Genomic DNA, 25,038 nt, shown 5'->3' with positions numbered 1-25,038 from the left:
CTGGAGGAATGCAAAACGTACAAAACGCACGCAAGGACTAACCTCAAAGATTAAGTTGCTGTGATAACCACGTATCACAAATGACACTCAACCTGAGGTTTTGGGTCTGCATTTGTCTTTTTTATTTGCCGAGCTCTATATTTTTGTGCTCTAGGAAAATTTATTCCTTTTCTTTTCTTTTCTTTTTTTAAAGTTAGCTTGGGACAGCCTGAAAGACATAGTACGGTATTCTTCTACTTTTCCCGAAGAATCTTCAGAGCCACTTGGGGCCAGTTCACACAACTAAAATGGAATTCTCGGCGCATTGCCGACGCAGCAGTATTCGGGTAGCAACTCAGCAAAGAGAGAATAGCTAAACAGCCATCCGTTCCCTTATCTGGCCGAGTGTGAAGTGGTGTGAATTTTCTTCTCCGTTTCATTGTGTGCTGAAAGATGAGCTGGAATGATTGGCATTCAGTGAGCAGATCTGTTCACAAAACTGCATAGATGTTCCTTATTCTTTGCAACACCCAACACCAGCCTTTACCTACAAGTGCAGAGTCTGCTTTTCTCAGGTTAACCTAGTCTTGATCTACTGCTTGCGATGAGAACGGATCGCATTGTTGCTCGAGCCATATAGACTGGTGCAAAGTCATCCAGCTGGCTTTCATGCCTAAGGCAGGACTAGAACTCACCGTCTCCTGGTGATTGGCCCAAAGTCACCGAGCTGGCTTTCGTGCCTAAGACAGGACTAGAACTCAACGTCTCCTGGTGATTGGGCCAAAGTCATCCAGCTGACTTTCATGCCTAACGCAGGACTAGAGCTCACCGTCTCCTGGTGATTGGCCCAAAGTCACCGAGCTGGCTTTCATGCCTAAGGCAGGACTAGAACTCACCGTCTCCTGGTGATTGGGCCAAAGTCACCCAGCTGCCATTCGTGCCTAAGGCAGGACTAGAACTCACCGTCTCCTGGTGATTGGCCCAAAGTCACCAAGCTGGCTTTCATGCCTAAGGCAGGACTAGAACTCCCCGTCTCCTGGTGATTGGGCCAAAGTCACCAAGCTGGCTTTCATGCCTAAGGCAGGACTAGAACTCCCCGTCTCCTGGTGATTGGCCCAAAGTCACCCAGCTGGCTTTCGTGCCTAAGGCAGGACTAGAACTCCCCGTCTCCTGGTGATTGGGCCAAAGTCACCAAGCTGGCTTTCATGCCTAAGGCAGGACTAGAACTCACTGTCTCCTGGTGATTGGGCCAAAGTCACCCAGCTGCCATTCGTGCCTAAGGCAGGACTAGAACTCCCCGTCTCCTGGTGATTGGCCCAAAGTCACCCAGCTGGCTTTCGTGCCTAAGGCAGGACTAGAACTCACCATCTCCTGGTTTCTAGTTTGTAGCCTTAACCACTAGGCCAAGTTGACTCTTTTGCTCTCTCTAAACTAAATAATAATGAAATGAAATGAAATGAAATATATGTCCTTATTAAATTTGCGAAAATGTTCTGGTGAACACAGACAAGTGCTGAGTCCCAAGACAAGAAGTAATGGGTGGAAGCTTTGTTAAAGAGAGACCCAACCTAAAACTAAGAAGGAATTTCCTGACAGTGGGAATAATTAATCAATGGAACAGCTTGCCTCCCTAGAATTGTTGCTGCTCCATCGCTGGAGGTTACTAAAAAATAGGCAGGACAACCATTTGGTACCAGGATTGGTATAAGATCTCCTGACTTGAGCTTGGGGTTGGACTCGATGTTGAGCTTCAAGGTGCCTTCCAGCTGTAGGATTCTATATACAACGTTCATGGACACTGAGGAGTTCAATTCCTTTGCTTTCATAGGCCCTGAAATGATACAACTCTATTGTCTCTTTTGAATGGCATATAAATGTGCTTTATCTCTGTGTGTCTATTGATGGCTCATTTGTCTGAATGCCAAGCTTCCATGAATTTTCAAGCATTTGGGGGAATTAATTTGGTTTGAATTAATTTAATTTAATTTAATTTAATTAATCATATTTCTATGCCGCCCAACTCCAATAAGACCACACCTAGAATACTCATCCAGTTTTCTTCACCACACTATAAAATAGAGGTTGAGACTCTAGAAAGAGTGCAGAGAAGAGCAAGCAGGATGATGAGGGGACTGGAGACTAAAACATATGAAGAACAGTTGCAGGAACTGGGCATGGCTAGTCTAGTGAAGAGAAGGACCAGGGGAGACATGATAGCAGTTTTCCAATATTTGAGGGGCTGCCACAGAGAGGAGGAGGGGGGTCAAGCTATTTTCCAAAGCACCCGAAGGCCAGACAAGGAACAATGGATGGAAACTGATGAAGGAGAGATTCAACCTAGAAATAAGGAGAAATTTTCTGACAGGGAGAGCAATCAACCAATGGAACAGAAGTTGCCTTCAGAAGTTGTGGGAGCTTCATCACTGGAGGCTTTCAAGAAGAGACTGGACAGCCATCTGTCAGAAATGGTATAGAGTCTCGTGCTTGGGCGGGCGGGGGGGAAGGGTTCGACTAGATGACCTACAAGGTCCCTTCCAACTCCAACTCTGTTAATCTGTTAATCTATTTAGCATCCATTTGATCTGCTGTGTTAGATATCTACTCAAATGTAGTCTTTGTCCTGCAAATTCCTTAAGGGAACCACACTGGTTTTCTGGCCAGGTAAAGGATGTAAATTAACTGGATCCCACCTAGAAGTTTTTCTGAGAACAGGATGCAGGGACCTGTTTCTCCTTGAAAAACTTTGAAAGCCTAATTGTTCACGCTGTCCAATTGCGGTGCCAGTTCTCTTTCATTGTGCAAAATTGCACACCCCTGGAAGTCATGTATTTGATATCAAAGCTATTTAAAAAAAAAAATTTATGAAAAGCTACCTGAATGTTCTTTGGATAAAAAAATGTCTCACAGCTATATATATTCAAGTTAAAAGCTACGATGATGTGTCAGCTGCTTCATTTCTGGGAAAGGAGAAAAAAAAGAAGAAGAAGAAAGAAAAGAAAAGAAAGTTTCTTGCTGTGCATTGGGGGAAAGTCGGGTCAGTGACAGTCTGAACTCCCAAATTGCTTTTTGAATGCAAAGAGTTGTTAGAAAGAGAGTTCAGAACAGGGAACAGAAATTATCCCTGCTTTTGAGGTGAGCAGCGGACTTCTAACTGGAAAGTGCCGAAATATGTGCCTTAATTTTCCGTCGCTTTTAATATTTTTCAAAATGCTCTGGAATGAAGAATTTGCTTGCTAATGGCACGAGTAGCTCACCTGGTAGAATTCCCTGTCCAAAGAGATAGGGTCAACACTCCATTTATGGTCTGCTAGCAAATAGTATTTATTTGCCAGCAAAATATTGGACACACATACTCATTCACAAACAGTTGCCTTTAAATGTAAGGCTTAAGTGGGTCAGTTTAGGTTAGCCCCATTTCTGGAGATGTCTCCTAGGCTCTGATATCTTTCCATCTCCATCTCCATCTCTCTCACCTCCATCTGCATCTCTCTCACCTCCATCTGCATCTCCTCCATCGGTCAGGTGCAAAGAATCAGGATCAGCTGTAAAACCGCAGCATGGAAGATTTATTCATACTTACACAGAAGAATCTGGTCAGCACTAAATACAGAACTAACGGTCACCACTAAATTGGTGTTAGATAAAGAGAATTCAGGGTGTGTGTGGACTTGGATCTCTCGTGGCAACGCAACGACTGTAAAGCTGATAATGCATTTAACTTCGCCCACCTAGCTCTGCCTACTCCTCTCTTACATCTTTATAGACAGAAGTGATGGTTTCCAGGCTAAAGTCCTTGGATTCCAATGATGACAATATTCATGCAAACGTCTTAGGCCTTGGGTGTGGCCATAAGACGGGCTCTTCCTAGAGTAGACTGTAGTTTCTGTAAGACTGGGATAATCCAATGAATTTCCCCTTGCCGTCCCTAAATTTAAGCATACTGACCTCTTCCAAATATGGAGAAGTTGACATTGAGGCCATCATGTCAAAGTGTAGACGTGAACTAGTAAAAACCAGAGCTTCTCCGCCCTTTTCTTGAGAAAGACAGAGTGTCTCCTCTTTGGGTCTTTGATGGCTTTCAGACAAGGCCAGGAAGAGAGCGTTTCAGGATCTAGTTAATTATTATTATTATTATTATTTTTAGAAAACCGAGCTGTGTTGTCATTTGCAAAGAAAACTCCGTTGACTATCTTGTCCATTATTCTTTGTGCATGACTACATAACACTGTTGGCCGCCATCAAGGAACACTTGATGGCATGTCTGTAATCAGATCCAAACTCACCAAAGGTATCTTCTGGGAATGAAAAAAATACCTTCTAGTCCAAAAGAAAGTGGACATCTAATTATGAGAGCCTTTCTAAAATACGAAGAGTTATACTACCTTGGTTAATCACTCTTCCCTTGGTTGACCTTCTGTGAGCCGATCACGAAACTGTTTTGACGAGTTGAGTATAATTGAAGAGTGCAGCATATTCTATTCTAGGAACATAAGTACATTAGTCCTCCATTAGATAAAAGGCTACTGTTATTCTACCGTAGTGCCAGGATTCAAAAGAAATATATTAAGTCCTTATCGGCCTCATCTTAACTCTACAAGTTCAGAAACCATTATCAGATGACTAATTTTGCTAATAGGGTGCTTCTAGTACATAAGATGAATGGAAATGAAATAAGCATTGATGCTGGACACTGTTGTTCTCGTTGCAATTAGTAGTAAGTAGCTAATGAAGCTTGGCCTGTATCCATTTCACTACTGTCATTCCGGCTCTTCTACTCATCTATTTAGGCACAAAGAGATTCTCGAAACATGAATGGCTAGAAGTCAGCTAGGTCCTCCTTGATTCTTTGGTTTCCTTTTGAAGTGCTGGAAGAATTGGGGTTAGAAAAAAACCCCAACAATACTTGGGAATGAGAGATAAGAGGTGAATGTATTGCCAAATTAAAACTGTCTGTCTTGGCCTTTCCTCATTTTACTCCACTCTAATCATTCCCCTGCTTTAAAAAAATAAAATAAAATAAGAATATAGCGCTACGGTAGAACCTGAGCATTAAACTTGGAAAGAGGCCACACATTCATTGAATATTTTCCTGTTAGAATAGAAAGAGAGAGAGAGAGAGAGAGAGAGAGAGAGAGAGAGAGAGAGAGAGAGAGAGAGAGAGATATGCTCCATCTCTCAGTTCTACCCCCAATTCTAGAAATGAGATCCTTTTCAAATCAGTCCTACGGGGAAAGGGGGGTATAAATTGCAGGAAATAAATAATAGAAGTGGATGCCCTATAAAAAGAATAATCCACATCCTGAAACAGTTCACGGTTTCCTTGGTACTCAGTGAATAATATGCAGAAGAATATGAGTCCATTTGCCATATAATGTGAATGTGATGTTTTCCTTTAGTCCTCAGTAATGCTGCTGCCTTTTCATTTTCGTTTATTCTAGCCAGCATTGCTGTTCTTTTAGAAACAAATGTTAGTCTGTACTGAGGTCTATCTGGAGAATCCTCTTTCAGTCTCATCATAGAATCCTACGGCTGGAAGGGACCTTAGAGATCTTCTAGTCCAACCCCTTTCCCTAGGCAGAAGTCATTATTCCATCTTGGACAAAGAGTTGTCCGATCTTTTCTTGAAAATCTCCAGCACTCACAATTTTGGGAGGCCAACTGTTCCATTGATAAATCGTTCTCCCTGTCAGGAATGTCTTCCTTAGTCCCAGGTTGGCTCTCCTTCTGAGGAGCTTCCATTCATTGCTTCTTGTCTTGCCCTCATCTTCTCTGCCTGGTGAGGATTCAACATCAGAAGGCAATCGTAAAGACCATTCCGGATGTGTCTGCATTGCTTTTGATGGGATCCTTCTTTCCAAACCTCATAATCCTTCTCTAGCACTGATGACGTTTGGGTAATGAAACATTGGCAAGAAAACAAGCAAGCTCAGAGAACACCAAGGATGCCACAGTTGTTCCTCCTCCTCCTCCTCCTCCTCCTCCTCCTCCTCCTCCTCCTCCTCCTCCTCCTCCTCCTCCTCCTCCTCCTCCTCCTCCTCCTCTTCCTCTTCCTCTTCCTCTTCCTCTTCCTCTTCCTCTTCCTCTTCTTCTTCTTCTTCTTCTTCTTCTTCTTCTTCTTCTTCTTCTTCTTCTTCTTCTTCTTCTTCTTCTTCTAATTCTTCTTCTCCCCTTCCTCTTCTAATTATACTCCTTCTCCTCCTCCTCCTCTTCCCCCCTCCATTGATGATGTTACCGAGTTGAGTAATGAAATATCTGCAAGAAAACAACCAAGCTCAGACAGCATCAAGGACCCCACAGTTGTTCTTCCTTCTCCTTCTCCTTTTCCTTCTCCTTCTCCTTCTCCTTCTCCTCCTCCTCCTCCTCCTTCCCCCTCCTCCTCCTCTTTTCTACAAACCCCTAGCACTGACATTACCTAGTTTGGGTAATGAAATGTCGGCAAGAAAACAAGCAAGCTCAGAGAGCACCAAGGACCCCCTAATCCTTCTCTCTTTCATGGATCTTCACCTAACAAGCACGGCCACCTCAAGTCAACAATCTGAAGCCGGTCAAACTGGCCACAGGGTCATGCTAGCCAAGCCACAATTTGCTTAGTTCTGGGAAGATTTTGAGGCTGAAATCGGAAAGCGATCCAGTGTCCCAGGCTCAAGGCTTGTGGTGGGTGCATATATTTCATGCACATGTACTTCTAGGATCACAAAGTTTGGAAAGTACAGCTGTCAGGGTTCCGGTTAACTCCAAGGCAGGCATATTCCTCAAAGTATGGATTTATTAGGCATGTCATATTGGCACATCTGGGGAAAACCCGACTCTGAAGGACCTGAGATTTTCCCCACCCAAATCAAACCCCAAAGTTCTTTCCTTCCCCCAGGTCACACGTCCGTCCACATGGACCAGCCAGGTCGCAGCCACTGTCCTGGCTGGCTTTGCTCCACGTCTCTCCAGCACCTGGTAGAGTCTCCTTGGCTCCCACGGGAAAGAATGTTGTTTTGGCTACCCATCCCCAGCTATCTCTATCTCCCCCCCTTATGTTCTCATGGCCCCCAACTGGCTCTGCTGTGGCAGCCCTGAAGATGCTCCTAAAATGGTTTCATCTCAGGGCTGACAACAGCTTTGTGGGAAAAGGTGGGGGACTTATGGGTGGACACAGAATCTCAGTTACATCCAAATGTTGGCTTCTCAGTTCTGTGAACAACGGTTCCCAGCTCCATTGTATTTGCAGCGATGTTTTCTCCTCCTCTTTTTTTTTTTTTTGAAATTGTTTTCTCCCGTGTGTATCCCAAATTACAATATCATTCCACTAAAGATGTAAAAGGAACCAAATTCACCATAAAGTTCTTCTTCTCGCCCTCTGCTTTGTTATAATAGATGTTTGCGCTCGTGATGGAAGGATTTGAAATATTTCAGTTGCTACTTCTAAATTGCATTAACTTATAATTTGGGGTTTTGTAATGCTAAGCTGCCTTAATGTATACTGTTTGATGAGCTGGCTTGGATTTTCATTGGTTTAGACATAGTTTAATTTCCCTTCCCTTTGCAACTCTTTTATTGCAGTTCTTATTTTTAGCAATCTGTTATTATTCTCCTGTTCATGTAGGGAAATAATACCGTGTTTTCCCCAAATGAATAGCTCGAAGCAAAGCAATAACATATTGGTATTTTAATTTACTTATTAAATACATGCACTGAAATTTTTGAAAAGAAACACGGCGAAGTTGGCAGGATTTCCCCTCCCTTCTTCTGCCATTTTTTTTTTCTAAAGTGTCTGAGGATGGCAAAAATTAAATTATTTACAATTTTTCGACTCACAAAAGAGAAGCCGATTTGGGTTATTTACTTTTCCGATAAGGAAAGAGGATTGAAATTGTTGTGATCTGCTGCTTTGTTAATTTCGTTTTTGTTCCCCGGTGTATGTAAAATATAGTTTGTTTACTTTTTGTTTTTTGGCTTTTAAAAAAAACAAAAAAAAAAACAGAACTCGCTTGGACCCTGACAGCCTCTTTTGAAATCGCACGGAACTCGTCAGATTAAAGAAAACATGAAAAGATCCTAAAAATATAAGTCAGTGAGTGGTTGATAAAAATAGAAGTGCTTGGTAGCGGAGGAGAAGGGTGGGGGGAGAAAAGAATTTGCTTTCCTTCCAGTGACAGGAAACTTCAAGTAGAATATACATTGTGGGTCTCTACAATGGAATGACCTGGAGCCTTGCCAGTCCTAATTGGGAGCTGAGAACAATAGAAATGGACCCCACCACCCATCAACCTCTTATAGTCAATACAAATGATGATCTGGGTGAACATTTAACTCCTGAGGTGCTCTTGGGGCTCTTTCAACTTGGTTGTTTCCTTGCAACCAAGCAACTTCATGACTCAAGCTAAGTAACATCATCAGTGCTAGAAGGGTGTAGGGTTTGCGGAGAGGAGGATGAGGATTTCGTGGAGAAGAGGAGGAGGAGGATTATTGTGGGATCCTTGGCGCTCTCTGAGCTTGGTTGATTTCTTGCAAACATTTCATTATCCAGCTAGGTAACATTATCAGTGCCAGAAGAGAGGGGTTTTTGTGGAGAAGAGGAGGAGGATTGTGGGGTCCTTGGCACCCTCTAAGCTTGGTTGTTTTCTTGCAAACGTTTCATTACCCAACTAGGTATCATTATCAGTGCTCTCCAGCATTAATTTGGGTAATGAAACATCTGCAAGCAAACAACCAAGCTCAGAGATCGCCAAGGACCTCACAGCCCTCCTCCTTCTGCATTCCACAAACCCCACTCCCTTCTAGCACTGATGATGTTCCCTAGTTTGGGTCATGAAACATCTGCAAGAAGACCACCAAGCTCAGAGAGCACCAAGGACCCATAATCCTTTTACTTCTCTCCTCTTCTTCCTCTTCTTCCTCCTCTTCCTCCTCCACTCCGCAAATCCCTCTCCCTTCTAGCACTGATGATGTTCCCTAGTTGGGTCATGAAACATCTGCAAGAAGACCACCAAGCTCAGAGAGCACCAAGGACCCCTTGCTTCAACCCTGAGCTACACATATTCTCCTTTATTGGCATTTTTGATTCTTTGATGGTCAACCCACTGTCTCCCACTTACGGTGATTTCCTCCTCCCCTTTACAGGTGCTGATGCCTCAACCAACACTGTGACTCCTGCGATCGTAATCCCTCCGCGCAACTCAAGCGTAACCAGCGGGAGTAATGAAGCTATCCTGGAGTGTCTGGCCAATGGCAGGTAAGGTAAACACAGCCACCGACAAAGACGAGTTTCTTGAGAGAACAAGTGAAGCCTTAAACGGGAGGCAAGGACATTTCTTGCATGGAAAATTGAATTTTCCAGAAGGCAATGTAGATTTTGCTTCTTTATCCCCTCAAATGTGCATCCTTCTGAGGTAGAGTAGACAGATTTTAAAAATGCAGAATATACGCTTGAGTGGTGTTCATTTTTACCCTAGCAGCAACGAGGAGGAAAGGAAAATAATGAGATCAATTATTTGTATAGAAATTACTATAAAGCAGAGATTTTTTTTAAAAAAAAAAAAAACAAACCCAGAGATTAACCTCACCTGGGCCATCGTTTGTGACAATTGGCCAGCGGGCTAACGATTTTTAAAATCAATAATGACTTCTTATTTTGTTCCACTTTGGGGGCAAAAATAAATGTTTGGAAAAGAGAAATCAAGGGATTGACTGCTGGGCAACCGTTCTACCCAAAATAGGGCTTAATAAAATAAAAAATAAAAAAACCAGGAACTGACATGCTTTCCTTCTGAATAATTTGAATATTTGGCCTTGTTTAAAAGTGGGAAAAGATGTATGCCGGAAAAATCATCCGAAATGCTTGGAGGGCCATCCGATCCTCCCTTTTTTTTTTCCTCTGAAAGCAGAGTTTTCAATTGTTTCAATTATTTATAATTGAATTATAATGGAAGCATTTCTCAATGCAGATGTACCCCCTGAGTAGCATTTATTTTTACCATCCTTCCCTTAGGCAAAACAAACCATTAGCATGAAAAAGTAAAATTACCATTATAATTAAACATGGTCGTTGGGCGTCACTTGAGCCGGCCCTGCTGGTGGACAACATAAAAGAACAGCAGATGTTCCGAGACTCCTGTGACTCTTGGAACTTCCTCCGTACAGTATTTGCTTATTGAGATGCTAGATGAGGGCTTTGGAAACGTTAAGACAGGGATGAAATCCTACCGGTTCGGGCGAACCGCTAGGGATTATAGTCATCAGTTCACCAAACCGGTAGTAATTACCCCTCCTTGGCCCCACCCATGCCTGGCGCTCACCTCTTCCGGCAGCTCGATATTCCACAGAATTCAATGTTAAATGCAGCAGAGAGAATGCTAACTTTTCGCCCTCCATTCAGAACGGAACTGCTGCAGCCTGTCCCTTTAAGGTAGTCCCCAGGAGGGAGGGGGCCAGGAGGGAACCATAAAGGGAACAGCAGCTCTGTTTTCAATGGAGGGAGAAAAGTTAGCATTCTCTCTGCCACAGATTTCAATGTTAAAGGCAGCAGAGAGAATGCTAACTTTTCTCCCTCCATTCAGAACAGAGCTGCTGCAGCCTGTCCCTTTTAAGGTAGTCCCCAGGAGGGAGGGGGATGGGGGGGAGCAGCTGGAATGGAGCCATTTTTGTGAAAGGCAGGAAAATGGGGAAGGGGATTTTCCTGCCTGTCATCCATTCCTCAATCTCCGCACAGGCTGAGGGAAGGATGGTAGGCAGGAATATTCCCCTCCCCATTTTCCTGCCATTCGCGACAAGGAGTGGCTGGGAGGGGAGGGGCCGGTGAGGAGCCCCCTCGATGTGAGTGATGTCAAGTTGGACACGTCCACCCAGTCACATGACCTCCCCCCCAACAAGCCACTCCCACAGAACTGGTAGGGGAAATTTTTTAATTTCACCCCTGCTTTAAGACATGTGGACTTCAACTCCCAGAATTCCCCAGGGGATACGTCATCACTTACATCAGAGCAATAATGGACAGGTGTTTCCCTCCCCGACTCCTAGGCCCATTGAGAAAATAAGTATCACCTGGAAGAGGAATGGGAAAATCCTCAGTGGGGTCGGCAGGACGGGTCGACGTCTGGCGATCGCAAACCCAACTTCAGCTGACCTGGGAATGTACGTCTGTGAGGCACAACTGAGCGACAGCCCCCTCGAGCCCGAAAGAGCGAACACCTTCCTGTCTATCCTGGGTAATGCTGCTCTTCTTCTTCTTCTTCTTCTTCTTCTTCTTCTTCTTCTTCTTCTTCTTCTTCTTCTTCTTCTTCTTCTTCTTCTTCTTCCTCTTCCTCTTCCTCTTCCTCTTCTTCTTCTTCTTCTTCTTCTTCTTCTTCACATTAAGCGCCTTAAACCAAAGGATAATAGCCAGTTGAAATAGTTGCTTTTAATATGCCATTGACTTATCCATCAAACTTCTCCACAGGGGATAAAAGAAACAAAGGAGGGAATGTAAAGGCAGTCTTCAAAATTGATGCATCCCTTTTCTTTGTGGATGCCAATGCGGAAGGTATTAAGGATGTCCTTCCTCATAGAAAATGGTTTGTTTGTTTGTCTGTTTGTTTATTGGATTTCAAGGCCGCCTGACTCCATAATGGCTTACATTATTTACACAAAGACCTATTTCAAAAGAGAACATCTCCTCCCAGACAAAACTACATAAGTCACATGAAAATGAAAAAATAAAATAAAATAAATAACTAGGGGTTTCACAAATACCCTATTCCAAGACCATGGAATGGAGCCAGGTCTTAAGAGAATCTGGCACATTTGAAGACGGAGAGCCATACATATACAGTCTTCCGATATCTCAGGGGCTGCCCCAAAGAAGAGGGGCTCAATCTATTCTCTAAAGCATCTGAAGGCAGGACAAGAAGCAATGGGTGGAAGCTAATCAAGGAGAGAAGCAACTGAGAACTAAGAAGAAATTGTTCCTGTTAGAACAATTAACCAGTGGAACAACTTTCCTCCGGAAGTTGTAAATGCTCCAACACTGTCAGTCTTTAATAAGAGGTTGGACAACCATTTGTCTGAAGTGGTGTAAGGTTTCCTGCCTAAGCAGAGGGTCGGAGAAGAAGACCTCCAAGGTCCCTTCCAACTCTGTTATTCCGTTCTATTCTGTTCCGTTCTGTTCCGTTCCATTCCATTCCATTCCATTCCATTCCATTCCATTCCATTCCATTCCATTCCATTCCATTCTATTCTATTCTATTCTATTCTATTCTATTCTATTCTATTCTATTCTATTCTATTCTATTCTATTCTATTCTATTCATCTTTGAAGAAATGCTGGTCTTCACAAACAGGAGCCATTCAAAATCCTCAGTTGTGATTGTCAAATTAGAACCAGACTAACTGCTAAGATGCGGTGGCTCAGTGGCTAAGACGCTGAGCTTGTCGATCAGAAAGGTCGGCAGTTCAGCGGTTCGAATCCCTAGTGCCGAGTAACAGGGTGAGCTCCCGTGACTTGTCCCAGCTTCTGCCAACCTAGCAGTTCGAAAGCATGTAAAAAAGGCAAGTAGAAAAATAGGGACCACCTTTGGTGGGAAGGTAACAGCGTTCCGTGCGCCTTTGGTGTTGAGTCATGCTGGCCACATGACCACGGAGATGTCTTCGGACAGCGCTGGCTCTTTGGATTTGAAATGGAGATGAGCACTGCCCCCTAGAGTCGGGAACGACTAGCATGTATGTGCGAGGGGAACCTTTACCTTTTAACTGCTAACACACTTATGAAGCTTCCAATTCCTGGAGACTGATTCTCATTCTCATTCATGGGAGACGTTCAGGGACTTTCTCCTTGTGCCCACCGTAGTCTGTTGTGATAGAGTCACAAGAATCGTGTGAAGGTTGCCATGAATCTCAGCCCTTTGTGTATTCGGGTGCATTGAAACATTTAAGTCAAGCTGAAGTTCTTCCTTTTATACTAGAGGGTGTTTCAGTCCCATCTTCTGCCTTATAATAAATTACATCAAGGTTGGTTTCAAGTCCCTTCCTCGTCCTTCCATTTCTCCCTTTCTTTCAACTCTTTCAAATTATTACCTCTCCTTTCTTTCAAAGAGCAGGAACCCATTTCCGTTATTTATGATTTGGATTAAAATCAGTTTATCCCAACCCTCGCTCCCGCCACCTTGCAATTTTATAGTAACTCATTTAATTTTTTTTTTTTTTTTTGGCTGTACTGTCAGATCCTGCCTCTTGCAATGTTGCAAGCAATGTTTCTTCTGTTGCAGTTGGCACTTAAGTGGAGTTCGGATAATATATAAATTTTTTAAAAAAACCCACAAACAAACAGAGATAAAAGATCAGAGAAGTCACAGCTGCTTTGATAAGTAGCTTCTGCTCTTCTTCCTGTGCCTTGCTCTATTCCTAATCTTGGTTTTATAGGGCTGCTTGATGAACAGAGCTTGCAATGTGAAAAGTAAGAAGACAAGTCAATAGCACGCTAGCAATCAGTTCCATCAAAGATAATTGAGACTCTAGAAAGAGTGCAGAGAAGAGCAACCAAGAGGATTAGGGGACTGGAGGCTAAAACATATGAAGAATGGTTGCAGGAACTGGGTATATCTAGTTTAATGAAAAGAAGGACCAGGGGAGACATGATAGCAGTCTTCCGATATCTCAGGGGTTGCCCCAAAGAAGAGGAAGTCAAGCTATTCTCCAAAGCACCTGAAGGCAGGACAAGAAGCAATGGGTGGAAACTAATCAAGGAGAGAAGCAACTTAGAACTAAGGAGAAATTGCCTGACAATTGAGAACAATTCATCAGTGGAACAACTTGCCTCCAGAAGTTGTGAATGCTCCAACACTGGAAGTTTTTAAGAAGATGTTGGATAATCATTTGTCTGAAGTGGTGTAGGGTTTCCTGCCTAAGCAGGGGGTTGGACTAGAAGACCTCCAAGGTCCCTTCCAACTTACTCTACGCTACTCTACTCTATGTTACTCTACTCCATTCCACTCCACTCCACTCCTTTTCTTGCACCATTGGCACCTGAAGTCCGATTTTAATGTTTATCCAGCTTGGCCTGTTAACATGTATGTATGTGCTCCAGCAGACGGTGGAATAATTCATGAAAAAGGAGGAACTTTAAAACAGAAAGCCTGCAAGGTTTTAATTGGCAAGGGAACAGAATCCGGAGGAAAATAGACCCAAATATAAAAACCAGAGCACTCATATAAAAGGGATAATTCTTTCTAAGCTATCCTGAAGGTGTTCCTTGCACGAGGCTGCATTATTAAGCCCTGTTTTAGTAGCACTTAAAAACTTAATTATACTTGTCCATTTGTGCACGTAAAACATATGCTGGGGACACAAGTAAGGAACACCGCACTGCACACCGCAGGTTTTGGCTTCAGCAACAAAACATTTCTTGATCTAGTTTAGAATAAAATCCTTGGCTAAAGAGGCTAAACGTTATTTGCACTGGGAATGTCATTCCCTGTGTATTTCATTACAAGTCTGGAAATACTATAAAGCAGTAGGTCTCAACCTTCCTAATGCTGCGACCCTTTAATACAGTTCCTCATGTTGTGGTGACCCCCAACATTAAAATTATTACAAAGACCATTGGAAATATGTGTTTTCCGATGGTCTTAGGCGACCCCTGTGAAAGGGTTATTCAACCCCCAAAGGGGTCCCGACCCACAGGTTGAGAACCACTGCTATAAAGGCTACATATGTAGACTTATATTCCTTGGGATAAAATCTTAAGTACAGCAAAAATAAAATAAAATAAAATAGAAACATTATGATTTTCGGAAAGGTCTTTAATGGGTCACTTTAATAATTGAGGTAGGATATTTGAAAAGAGGGACTCGGTGGCTCAGTGACTAAGACACTGAGCTTGTCGATTGAAAGGTCGGCAGTTCAGCGGTTCGAATCCCTAGTGCCACGGAATGGAGTGAGCTCCCGTGACTTGTCCCAGCTTCTGTCAACCTAGCAGTTCGAAAGCAGGTAAAAAATGCAAGTAGAAAAATAGGGACCACCTTTGGTGGGAAGGGAACAGTGTTCCGTGCACCGTTGGCGTTGAGTCATGCCGGCCACATGACCACAGAGACCTCTTCGGACAGCGCTGGCTCTTCAGCTTTTTCAACCCCCGGTAGGCCAACTATGGATAAATCCAAGAAAAGAAAAGTTTCAGAAGAAAATAGAACATTTAATTCAACTACATATGCTAGTTTGTGGCCGCTCAAGAAATAGTCAGGCACGGGAAGAGTTTTGTGGCTCCCGGTGTTTTCTTTTCTATGGGAAACGGGTCCAAATGGCTCTTTGAATGTTTAAGGTTGCAGACTCCTGACTTAGGATCAATGACAAAAACCAGGGTCAAGAAAAATCAAGCCATCCACTTTGACTTTCCAAAAATGTCTAGGGTTGTGGGGTTTTTTTGTTTCTTGTTTTTTTGCCTCCTGCCCACAGTAAATGTATCTCTATATATTAGTGTCTACTTAGGCATTGAAAATCTATTATAGTTGAAAATTTATACTATTAAAAAGCTATAAATTGTACAAACAGCTAAGCGCCTTGGTTTCACTCCGCAGGTTTAATTTTCTAGGAGATGCAATTTCTCGACGCCTCTGTTGCAAAGACGCACTGAAATCAGGCACTGAGGGTTTTCTAAATAATTAATAGGAGGACATTACATACAAAATGTGCGGGAAGCAGGATCATAAGATCATTCTGAGTTTTTTCCCTCAAGATTGCATGTGGATGTGATTTGGCTTTATTAAGCTAGTAATGAGGTAGCACGTGTGACACACTTACGTTCATGCATGTGTCTCTTTCTGCCAGAAACGAGACAGCCACTCCAAAATGTAGGAGCACACACATACAAAAAATCATATTCGTTGAATGAATAACTACGAATTAAAATTAATTGCCTGTAAAATTAGGTATCCATTCATAAAATTAAATGAACCCCCCTCCACATCTATCAACTATACTCAGACATCAGAAAAAAAAAATATTCGCTCATTTGGGAACACACAAATCCGTGCAACACTCTCAGTCACATGCATTCCTCTCCCCCCTTTTAGCACAAGCTGCCAAACTTCCCCCCCCAAAAAAAAACAATAATCGCAGAATGAAGAGAGAGCTGCGTAGGGAATGGATGCCAAGAGGAGGAATAAAACTGGATGGAGTGGAGAGGAAAAAATATTTAGACCAGGAAGAGAAATAAGGATTGAAATTGAGGGTGGAGGTTTGGTCTCCGAGCTTATGGGTTGATTTCTGAACATTTTGTTACCAGTCTGGGTAACATCTTCAGCGGGATTGAGGGGATGTTCAGTGTTGGTGGTCTTCAGCTCAAAAGGGCTTTGTGTGGTCAGTGGGTCTTGGGATGGGGAAGTCATGTCAGGTGATAGTCTTGTGATGGGTCAGGTGTGACCGATTACCCCTGACCCATCAAAGACTCATCATCACCAGAACTTCACTTGACGCGACCCACACCTGACCCATCACAAGACCCTCACTTGACACACCTCACCTGACCTACCACAAGACCCATCATAAGACCCTTACCTGATGTGACCCTCTCCGTATGCGATCTTCCCATTACAAGACCTACTGACCACATGAAGCCCTTGTCAGGGTTCCAAGGAACACCCCCAACGAAAGAAAACTTGAGTTTCTCCAAAATTCCATTTTATTAGAGATGTCATATTGGCACATCTGGGAAAACCCGAATCTGAAAGTTTCCAGGTTTTCCCTGCCCAAAAGAAAGTCCAAGTCCATGCCCAGCACCCACATGTCCATCACATGGTCCAATCATCCACCGTCCAAACAGGAGATACCTCCCAGTCATCTGACTCCAGGTGCCAGGGCAAAACCCCCTTGACTCTCTGAGAAAGGAATGTTATTTTGACTGCATATCACCCATACTCTATGCAATCCCCGCTCCCATTTTCCCACAGTTGAAAATGTGGCAGGCCTGAAGGCCCAAATGTAAAAGATGGCTTCCAGCTCTGACAGCCCTTATAATCAGAAGAACACCAACATTGACATCCCCTAAACTCCACTGAAGATATTACCTAGCCTGATAATGAAACATTCAGAAACCAACCAACAAGCTCGGAGAACAAACCTCTACCTTCATCCTACTCCCGAGCTACAGATATTTGCCACTATTGCAAAGGATTGAAATTTCCCAGATGAGCAACAGGGAGGCATCCTGCATTTTCCAGGTCACACTTTCAACTTGCAATCTCCGAAGACGTCCCTGCTTTTAGCAGAGATGGGGGCCGCCATTTGCACCTCTTCCTTCATGCCTTCGGCCTTTCAATAGTGTCTTTTCTTTGAATGGAAGATGGTCTCCACCACAGGGCTAAAAAAAAGAAAGAAAGAAAAAGAAAAACACCCTTGTTTTCCTAACAGCCAGTACAATAATGGTCCCTTCTTTTCTTCCAATTCTTTTATGATGATGATGATTTTTTTTTTATCAATGTCATAGCTGTGGCTGGAATAGATTTTGGCAGATGTTCACCGCCTGAAGAAAGATGAAGAAGAAATGCTGGATCTCACTTGATTTGAGCTGTCAATGGAACAACTCAGGCGGCTCTGCTAATGAACCCTTATCCCATTTCACGACAAGCAGGAGCCTTAGCAATGTTGGCCTTTGCGGCTCGTGACAAAGCCAGAAGTTGAGAAAGAGAAGGCTTCCCAGAAGATGGATTTTTGCAGGCTAAGCCTCAAAGATGCGACTCATGGAAGACACACTGTAAGGCTGCAAGAGAATGAAATGGTGAAGGAGAAGGATAGGGAGAGACTGAGTGTGGAGTCAAGTGAGGAATTAGCCTAGAATCGTTGCATTCCCACAAATGGTCTAAATTCAACCCTTTTTGATTTCCATTGTTCTAGCAGCAATTTGGTGCTGACTATTAGTTGACTAGATTGTTGTATATAGGCATGAGCAATAAATCAGCTTAACTGGAGTTTAATGTGTGGTCCTGATTCCTGGCCTCTTGTGTAGTGGCTGCCTTTTGGGTTGAGGTCTTCTATAAAGGTCAAATAACAATTACCCTGAACGATCATAAAATGGATTAAAGAAGATTTGAGTCTCAATTGGGTCAACAGGAAAGGAACATAAAACAGTTGCTCCATTGTTATTAGCTCAATGGAATATGTATGAATGATGGAACCACAGATGAATGAATTGAAACCTAGGAGCACATCTACTAGGAGAGAGGTTGCAATTTTGGTGCAAAGAGCAGCAAGTAAAGTAAACCTTTACCCTCTGTGATATCCCCAAATTGTTTGCTTTATTTCCTTGATTTTGCTTAATGCTCGCTTCAGATCCCTTTCTTAAATTCGATTTGATAGTGGCCAGTGTTATCAATTTAGGATGCTGCCCTTCCTACCACACATGTTCCCAAGGATATAAATAAATAGCAAGTGAATTATTCTGTTATTAGACAAGCCAGAATGGCGAGGAGTGAGTATTCTTGCTAACCAAGCCTGGGTGGTGCAGTGGTTAGAAAGCAGGATTGCAGGCTGACTCTGCCTACCGCCTGGAGTTCGATCTCTACCGGCTCAAGGTTGACTCAGCCTTCCATCCTTCCGAGGTGGATAAAATGAGGACCCAGATTGTTGGGGGCAAGAGGCTGACTCTGTAAACCGCTTAGAGAGGGCTGGAGAGCCCTGTGAAGCGGTATATAAGTCTAAGTGCTATTGCTTCTTTCCTTTCTTTCTCTCCCTCCCTTTTCCCCTTCCTTCCTTCCTTCCTTCCTTCCTTCCTTCCTTCCTTCCTTCCTTCCTTCCTTCCTTCCTTCCTTCCCATGGTGGCACAATGATAAGAATATTGCAGGCTGACTCTGCCTACCGCCTGGCGTTCGATCTCAACCGGCTCAAGGTTGACTCAGCCTTCCATTCTTCCAAGATCTGTAAAATGAGGACCCAGATCGTTGGGGGAGGGGGGGGGACAAGAGGCTGACTCTGTAAACCGCTTAGAGAGGGCTGTAAAGCACTGGGAAGCGGTATATAAGTCTTATTGCTATTGCTCTTTGGCAGAACTGATTCTGGAGCATTATAGGAATGCCGAATGCCGCACCAACCTCGGTTAGCCGAAAGCTGCTGTGACATAGCTTAATTTAAATTTCCCACCTTCATTGCACACCGTGATGAAAACTTGATGGGATCCTTATGCACACAGCCAGGCTAGGTTTCTGCTTTTGTGTTTTATGTCTGACGCTGCACAGGTTATTGAGCAGAAACCAAGGCCGACCCTTTCATCTAATCTATTGCTGTAAATAAAACCTTTCTGGAAGAACCTTCTCAGCAGAGAATTGAAAAATTCACTGATTCGTGCTTGTAAAATGAGAAGGGCCTCTGCTCAGGCGTTAATCCGCTGCGTAGAACTCTGGATACGAATCGGCAGTGACTCCATGCGCTTTGAAATGCATATTCATCATCATCTATAATTGTCGAGGTGTTTTTACGAGGCCGTCACTGAAAAGAAATCATGAACTCAAAACTAGAAGTCAGGTTTCTCCATTTGTAACGCTAGATTCATCCAAGAGGGGTGATAGATTGGGTTGAGACTTTGCATCTCTCTTGGAAGTGAATGGGTCTTCTCAATGCTAGTGGGTGTTATCTTCTGCCCCGAAGAAGATTAGCTCTACCACTGGAGAAGAACTAACACGGTCTTCTGATTTGCCTTCCATAAGAGCCACCGTATTTTACCGCTGAACCGAACAACCGGATTTTGCTAGAAGTAGAGAAGACAGCGAGCATCCCATGCCAAGCCACAGGTGAGTAACGCATGAACAAATAACTACATTTTTAAAATGTGCTGGTAGTTCTCGACTTACGAGCACAATGGCGACTAGAATTTCTGTCAGAGTGCGCACAGTGTAACTATGTGAGACAACCCAGGAGCAAATACAGTAAACAGAGGTTTGCATTTAAATAGTGGTTTTATCTACAAAGGAGAGAGAGAGAGAGAGAGAGAGAGAGAGAGAGAGGGAGGGGGAGGGAGGGAGGGAGAGAGAGAGAGAGAGAGAGAGAGACGGAGGGAGGGAGAGAGAGGGAGGGAGGGAGAGAGAAGGAGGGAGGGAGAGAGAGAGAGAGAGAGAGACGGAGGGAGGGAGAGAGAGGGAGGGAGGGAGAGAGAAGGAGGGAGGGAGAGAGAGAGGGAGAGAGAGAGAGGGAGGGGGAGGGAGGGAGGGAGAGAGAGAGAGAGAGGGAGGGAGAGAGAGGGAGGGAGGGAGAGAGAGAGGGAGGGAGAGAGAGAGAAGGAGGGAGGGAGAGAGAGAGGGAGAGAGAGAGAGGGAGGGGGAGGGAGGGAGGGAGGGAGAGAGAGAGAGAGAGAGAGAGAGAGAGAGAGAGAGAGATACACATACACCTTTACCACCGGTTCGCAACGGGATCGCGCATGCTTGCTTCGCTTGTGCACATGCCTTGCTTCTGCGCATGTGCAGATCACTGATGACGACATCCGGGGCAGTGGGCGGGGCCTCCCGCCGGTTTTACTACCGGTTCTTGCGAACCGGTCCGAACCGGGGGCAACCCACCACTGACATACACGTCATGTCTCAGATTTTTCAGATCTCTCGAATCCTTGAGGAGCACCGGTGCTTAACGGTTATCCAATGGCTTGATGCACCGCTCCCGAAAATCAGCCTCATTTGATTGAGAATACATCCATGGCTTTCTTTGCAAAGACGAAGCATGATTGGATATTTTGTCCTTCTTTTTTTAGGATGCTTTCCTCAATTTCTAAGACATGGAAAGAAGAGAATGTCAGCAGTTGTGGTTACAGTTGAAAAATTAGCTTCCCCGCTGATTTTTTAAATTAATATTATTAAGTTAATAAGTCAGAGGGGATTTAGGGAATAAGCCAAATACTAGATTTAATTCTATTATGTTCCTTTTAAAGAATTATTGTTATTCAAGCTTCAAGCTATTTCCAGCCTTTTTTTTTCCCCCCCTGTCCTGGATGACTATTTCATTTTCGCATTATCTGCTTCCTCATGACTCCGTCTGTAGTAATTTCAGATTGCTGCAGTTTCATGAAGTAAATTGTGCTTTATGCTAAGGATTCTGACAATCAGAATTCTGTGAGTGAGCCTTGGGTATAAACTTTAAACCACATTCTATTTCACAGCGTTGTATTGCATCTACTTTGTCACAAATAAATACCCAGTGCACAGAAGGTGATTTTTTTTTTAGACAATAAATGGCTTTATTATTCTAACGAAACGGAAGCCTCAAGTGCGATTTCAGGAACCGATTACATCCTGGTACAGAAATAGTTTTATGGCCGCTAAATTTCCTTCTTCGTTTTTCGAGCCCTTCTTTTCTCATTTGTCTCTGTATTGTTTGGGAAAAATAACACCAACTCTCCATCTGAATAGAAAGACGCGTAAACCGAAGACAGAAATTTTACATATCCTGACATTTATTCTATTGACTTTTGAGTTCATAAGGCATTGATTTTTTCTTATACAATGCGACTTGATAAATTATATTTACAGCGCTTTCTTAAGCATCCATTCCAGATTTGGGGGAGAGAAATGAAGAGAAGTTGTTCCAGATGTCGCAAAGGGGGAGGAGGATCGAGAAAAGGTTCATGATATAAAAAAACTGAGCTGGATTAATATTTTCCAAGACAGTAAAGCCATCAATTAAAATTATAATAATGCTAAGATACCACATTCCTCCTTTGTCCATAGAGAAGATATATCTCACTAAGACACAGTGAGAAGGAAGTTCAGAGCCCTTGGATGGTGATTTCCTCCAGCAAATGACCCTGATTCTCTAAAGTAAGGAATTACAGGTGATCACCATTACAGGTGATCCTCGACTTATGACCACAATTGAGCCCAACACTGTGACTGTCATAAATATGAATCAGTAGTCAAGCATTTGAATTTTGATCATGGGATGCTGCAACAGCCGTAACAGTGCTGGGTTGCCTCCAGTTCACACCGGTTCTATAGAACCGGTAGTAAAACTGGCAAGAGGCTCCGCCCACCGACCCCGACGTCATCAAAACACTTCGGTGCATGCACAGAAGAGCGCACATGCGCGCCAGCCGCCCCACTACGAACTGGTAGTAAAGGTAAGTAGAACCCTGCGCCGTAAGTGTGAAAAAATGGTCATACGTCACTTTTGTCAGTGCTGTCGTAACTTTGAACGGTCCCTAAATGAACTGTTGTAAGCCAGCACTACCTGTATTTGCGTCAAAAGTGGGGCTGTGTTGAACATAAAGCCAAGCATGGAGAGAGTGCATATCTGACCGAGTTTTCTCTCCGCGGGTCTCACGCAGGCATCCCACGGCCTATCCTAGCTTGGTATAAGGACGCTGTCCCCATCAGCCAACGAGTCCATCCTCGTTACACGGTGCTGCTCAACGGGACTCTTCAGATCCGGAGAGCGCAGCCAGAAGATTCCGGAATCTTTCAATGTTTTGCAAGGAACGAGGTTGGCGAGATAGAGAGCCATGCCTACCTTGAGGTCACCAGTAAGTTTGGAACTTCACAGGTGGGAAAATTAAGACAAGGTTTTGGGGCACCTGCTACAGTACTTAGTGAGACCCTGTCCAAGCAACTAATCAACCAGAGCCACTTGTGGCTAGCCTAAGTCAGTAACTTTATTGCTTACTACCTATGTTACAAGAATCTCCTCCGACTGCTTGCCTTCCTCTGGGAAGAACCAGATAAAGCTTCATGGATCATAGGGTAGGTCAAACTTAGTCCCACTTGTGGCTGCACAAGCTAGACCCTCTCTTGACTCCTCCTTCCAGCCTAGCTGCCAGTTTCCCCAACAACCCGCTCTTTACTTCTAATTGAATTTTCTCATCTCAAGCACACCACAGACTACAGTGGTTACATAAGGTGTTGCTGCCATCCACACTGCTGAACACTTCTGTCCTCCACAGAATGGCAGAGAGATGTCCCCTGACCATCAAATTCCCCAGCAGTGTCACACTCCCGACAGTTTAGGAAGCAGCAACTTGACAGGTTGTCAGGAAAGTGAATGAAGGGAGTAAAATGGCAAAAGGAGGAAGGTCCCTCCCTCTCAAGAGTTCCTCATTTAAATTCCACGTAGATTTTGTGGTCACCGTATTTTACTCCTTCCTGGATGCGTTTGTCCTCAGCAAGGTGGGCTGCTTCTCTTCCCTACCCATCACATCGGCTGTCAATTTTTCCAAAGAAAACTTACATTCTCAAAAAAAAAGAAAACCCTACAAATTAAAAAGAAAGTTTAGAGAAAATTTGGGGGGGGGGGGGTCAACCAGGCTGAGTATGCAGCTTTTTCAAAACGATTCCTGAGTTTCCAATGCAATTAGTTGGGGAAATCAATATAATACCGTTGCTCCTTTAGAATCTCTGGAGTAAGAAAGAAATGAGGAAATAGACACTGATCCCACACTGAGGTAAAAAAATGGGAATGCAAAGAATAATGGTTGTTTTCCATATAGATCAGGGAACAATGGAGGGATGTCTGAGTACAAAGGGGCTCCTTTGGGGTTTCCCTGTGTAGAGTGTTAGCGATCTATTAGGCCTTCCACCAAATTCACCCGGTGCTCTTATATCTAAAATCTTTTCTGAGCTAGAGATAAGGCTCTCCCCCTCTGAACGTTTGCATCAGAGGCTGAGAGAAAGCCAGAGAGACATTATGAAAGGGAGAAACACAGAGCAATATTTTGAATCAAATGGAAACTTCTTTTGGCTGACATTTAATTCCTGCAAACTAGTGTCAGACTGTAATTGCTTTTCGTCCTGGAGAGAACTAAACAGCCCTGGCTTAACTTGATCCATAGATCCATTCTTCTTGAAAGCCCACCCTTTGGCTTGATCTCAAAGCCCCCGATGATAATCCCAAGTCGTAGAATTCTTCTGAGAGGGACAATCAGGGGTGAAATGCTACCAGTTCGGACCGGTTCAGGTGAACCAGTAGTAAAAAATGCTACCAATTCGGGCAAACCGGTATTTCCGATGATCAGCTGGGCAACGATCAGCTGTGACGTATGATTTATATTAGCTAGAATCGTCGGATTTCCTGCTTTCTAGCTAATTAAATCGCATGGCACAGTGGAGTTCCCACCCCCTCGCTGTTCTACTTACCTTTGCAGACTCAGAAGGCTTCAAAATGTTCTTTTTAGCATTGCGCAGGTACACCTCATTTGCACATGAGCTTTGCGCACGCTCGGTAGCAGACTCACAGAACCTGTAGCAGACTTCAGAGGATTTCACCACTGGGGACAATGAACGTTTGGTGTCTACCCTACAACGGGTGCTCGGGGTTACCATGATGTTCTGGTACAGTGGAAAAACTCCACAAATGTTCTGAATTTTCAAAGGGCTCTTTTTTTTCATGAAACCCTGGTTTTTGATTCCAGATGTTGCGCCCACCTTCTCCTGGCCCCCGGCAGACACTACCATCACCGAAGGGATGAGCGCCGTGTTAAGATGTGAAGTTTCTGGAGCCCCAAAGCCCGCCGTTGCATGGAAAAGGGGTACATGCTTACTATTCTGCTAGGAAACCACTCAAATTGTGGTGGCTCACCAGGACCAATGAGCATAGCATTAACATCTTCATGCGCTGCAAATCAAGTGGACTGAGGCTGTTTCCAATTGCTGTGTTCCAGGGAATCAGATTCTGGCCAGTGGCTCCATTCAGCTCCCCAGGTTCCATCTCCTTGAGTCTGGAGGTCTTCAGATCACCCCTGTCTTTCTCGGAGATGCTGGCGTCTACACCTGTTGCGCGGTCAACTCCGAAGGCGCGCTGAACGCCTCTTCTTCTCTCACCGTATGGAGTAAGGCCCTGCTCATTTTCAGCATTCATCTTGACTTAATCAGCTCTCCTTGTAGCTGATTAATTCGGAGTCTAATTACAAAGCGTTCGTTTTCACGAGGGTAGAGCGGACATTGAGTAATAAGATGATGGTGTTTAGAAGCAATGTGGAGAACCACCATAAAAAATCTCCCCGGAAAGAAGCATTTTTGGGGGGAGGGGACATGTCTTTGACAGCCTTCTAAGGTGGCTTCTGCCTTAATAGACCTCCCTCATTGCACCTTTTCATCCTTTGTTAAGAAAGCAGCCAAATTAATGTGGGAGAACCCAATC

General features: G+C 43.9%; 1 protein-coding gene across 2 annotated transcripts in view; it reads left to right on the top strand.

Moving 5' to 3' along the window:
* SDK1 (sidekick cell adhesion molecule 1) overlaps positions 1-25,038 on the top strand; it is a 426,731-nt gene that overhangs the window by 226,542 nt on the left and 175,151 nt on the right. For both annotated transcript variants that reach the window (XM_070955387.1, XM_070955388.1), the window contains 6 exons: positions 9,091-9,202; positions 10,987-11,174; positions 19,632-19,715; positions 22,235-22,429; positions 24,311-24,427; positions 24,560-24,727. In XM_070955387.1, coding sequence (XP_070811488.1) covers positions 9,091-9,202; positions 10,987-11,174; positions 19,632-19,715; positions 22,235-22,429; positions 24,311-24,427; positions 24,560-24,727 — 864 coding nt within the window. The remainder of the gene's footprint in view (positions 1-9,090; positions 9,203-10,986; positions 11,175-19,631; positions 19,716-22,234; positions 22,430-24,310; positions 24,428-24,559; positions 24,728-25,038) is intronic.

The sequence above is a fragment of the Pituophis catenifer genome, unplaced genomic scaffold (assembly GCF_029215685.1).
Source record: "Pituophis catenifer annectens isolate HBS135680 unplaced genomic scaffold, rPitCat1.0.hap2 SCAF_16, whole genome shotgun sequence".
Classification (NCBI taxonomy): Eukaryota; Metazoa; Chordata; class Lepidosauria; order Squamata; family Colubridae; genus Pituophis; species Pituophis catenifer.
This window is presented reverse-complemented; position numbering and strand designations above follow the sequence as displayed.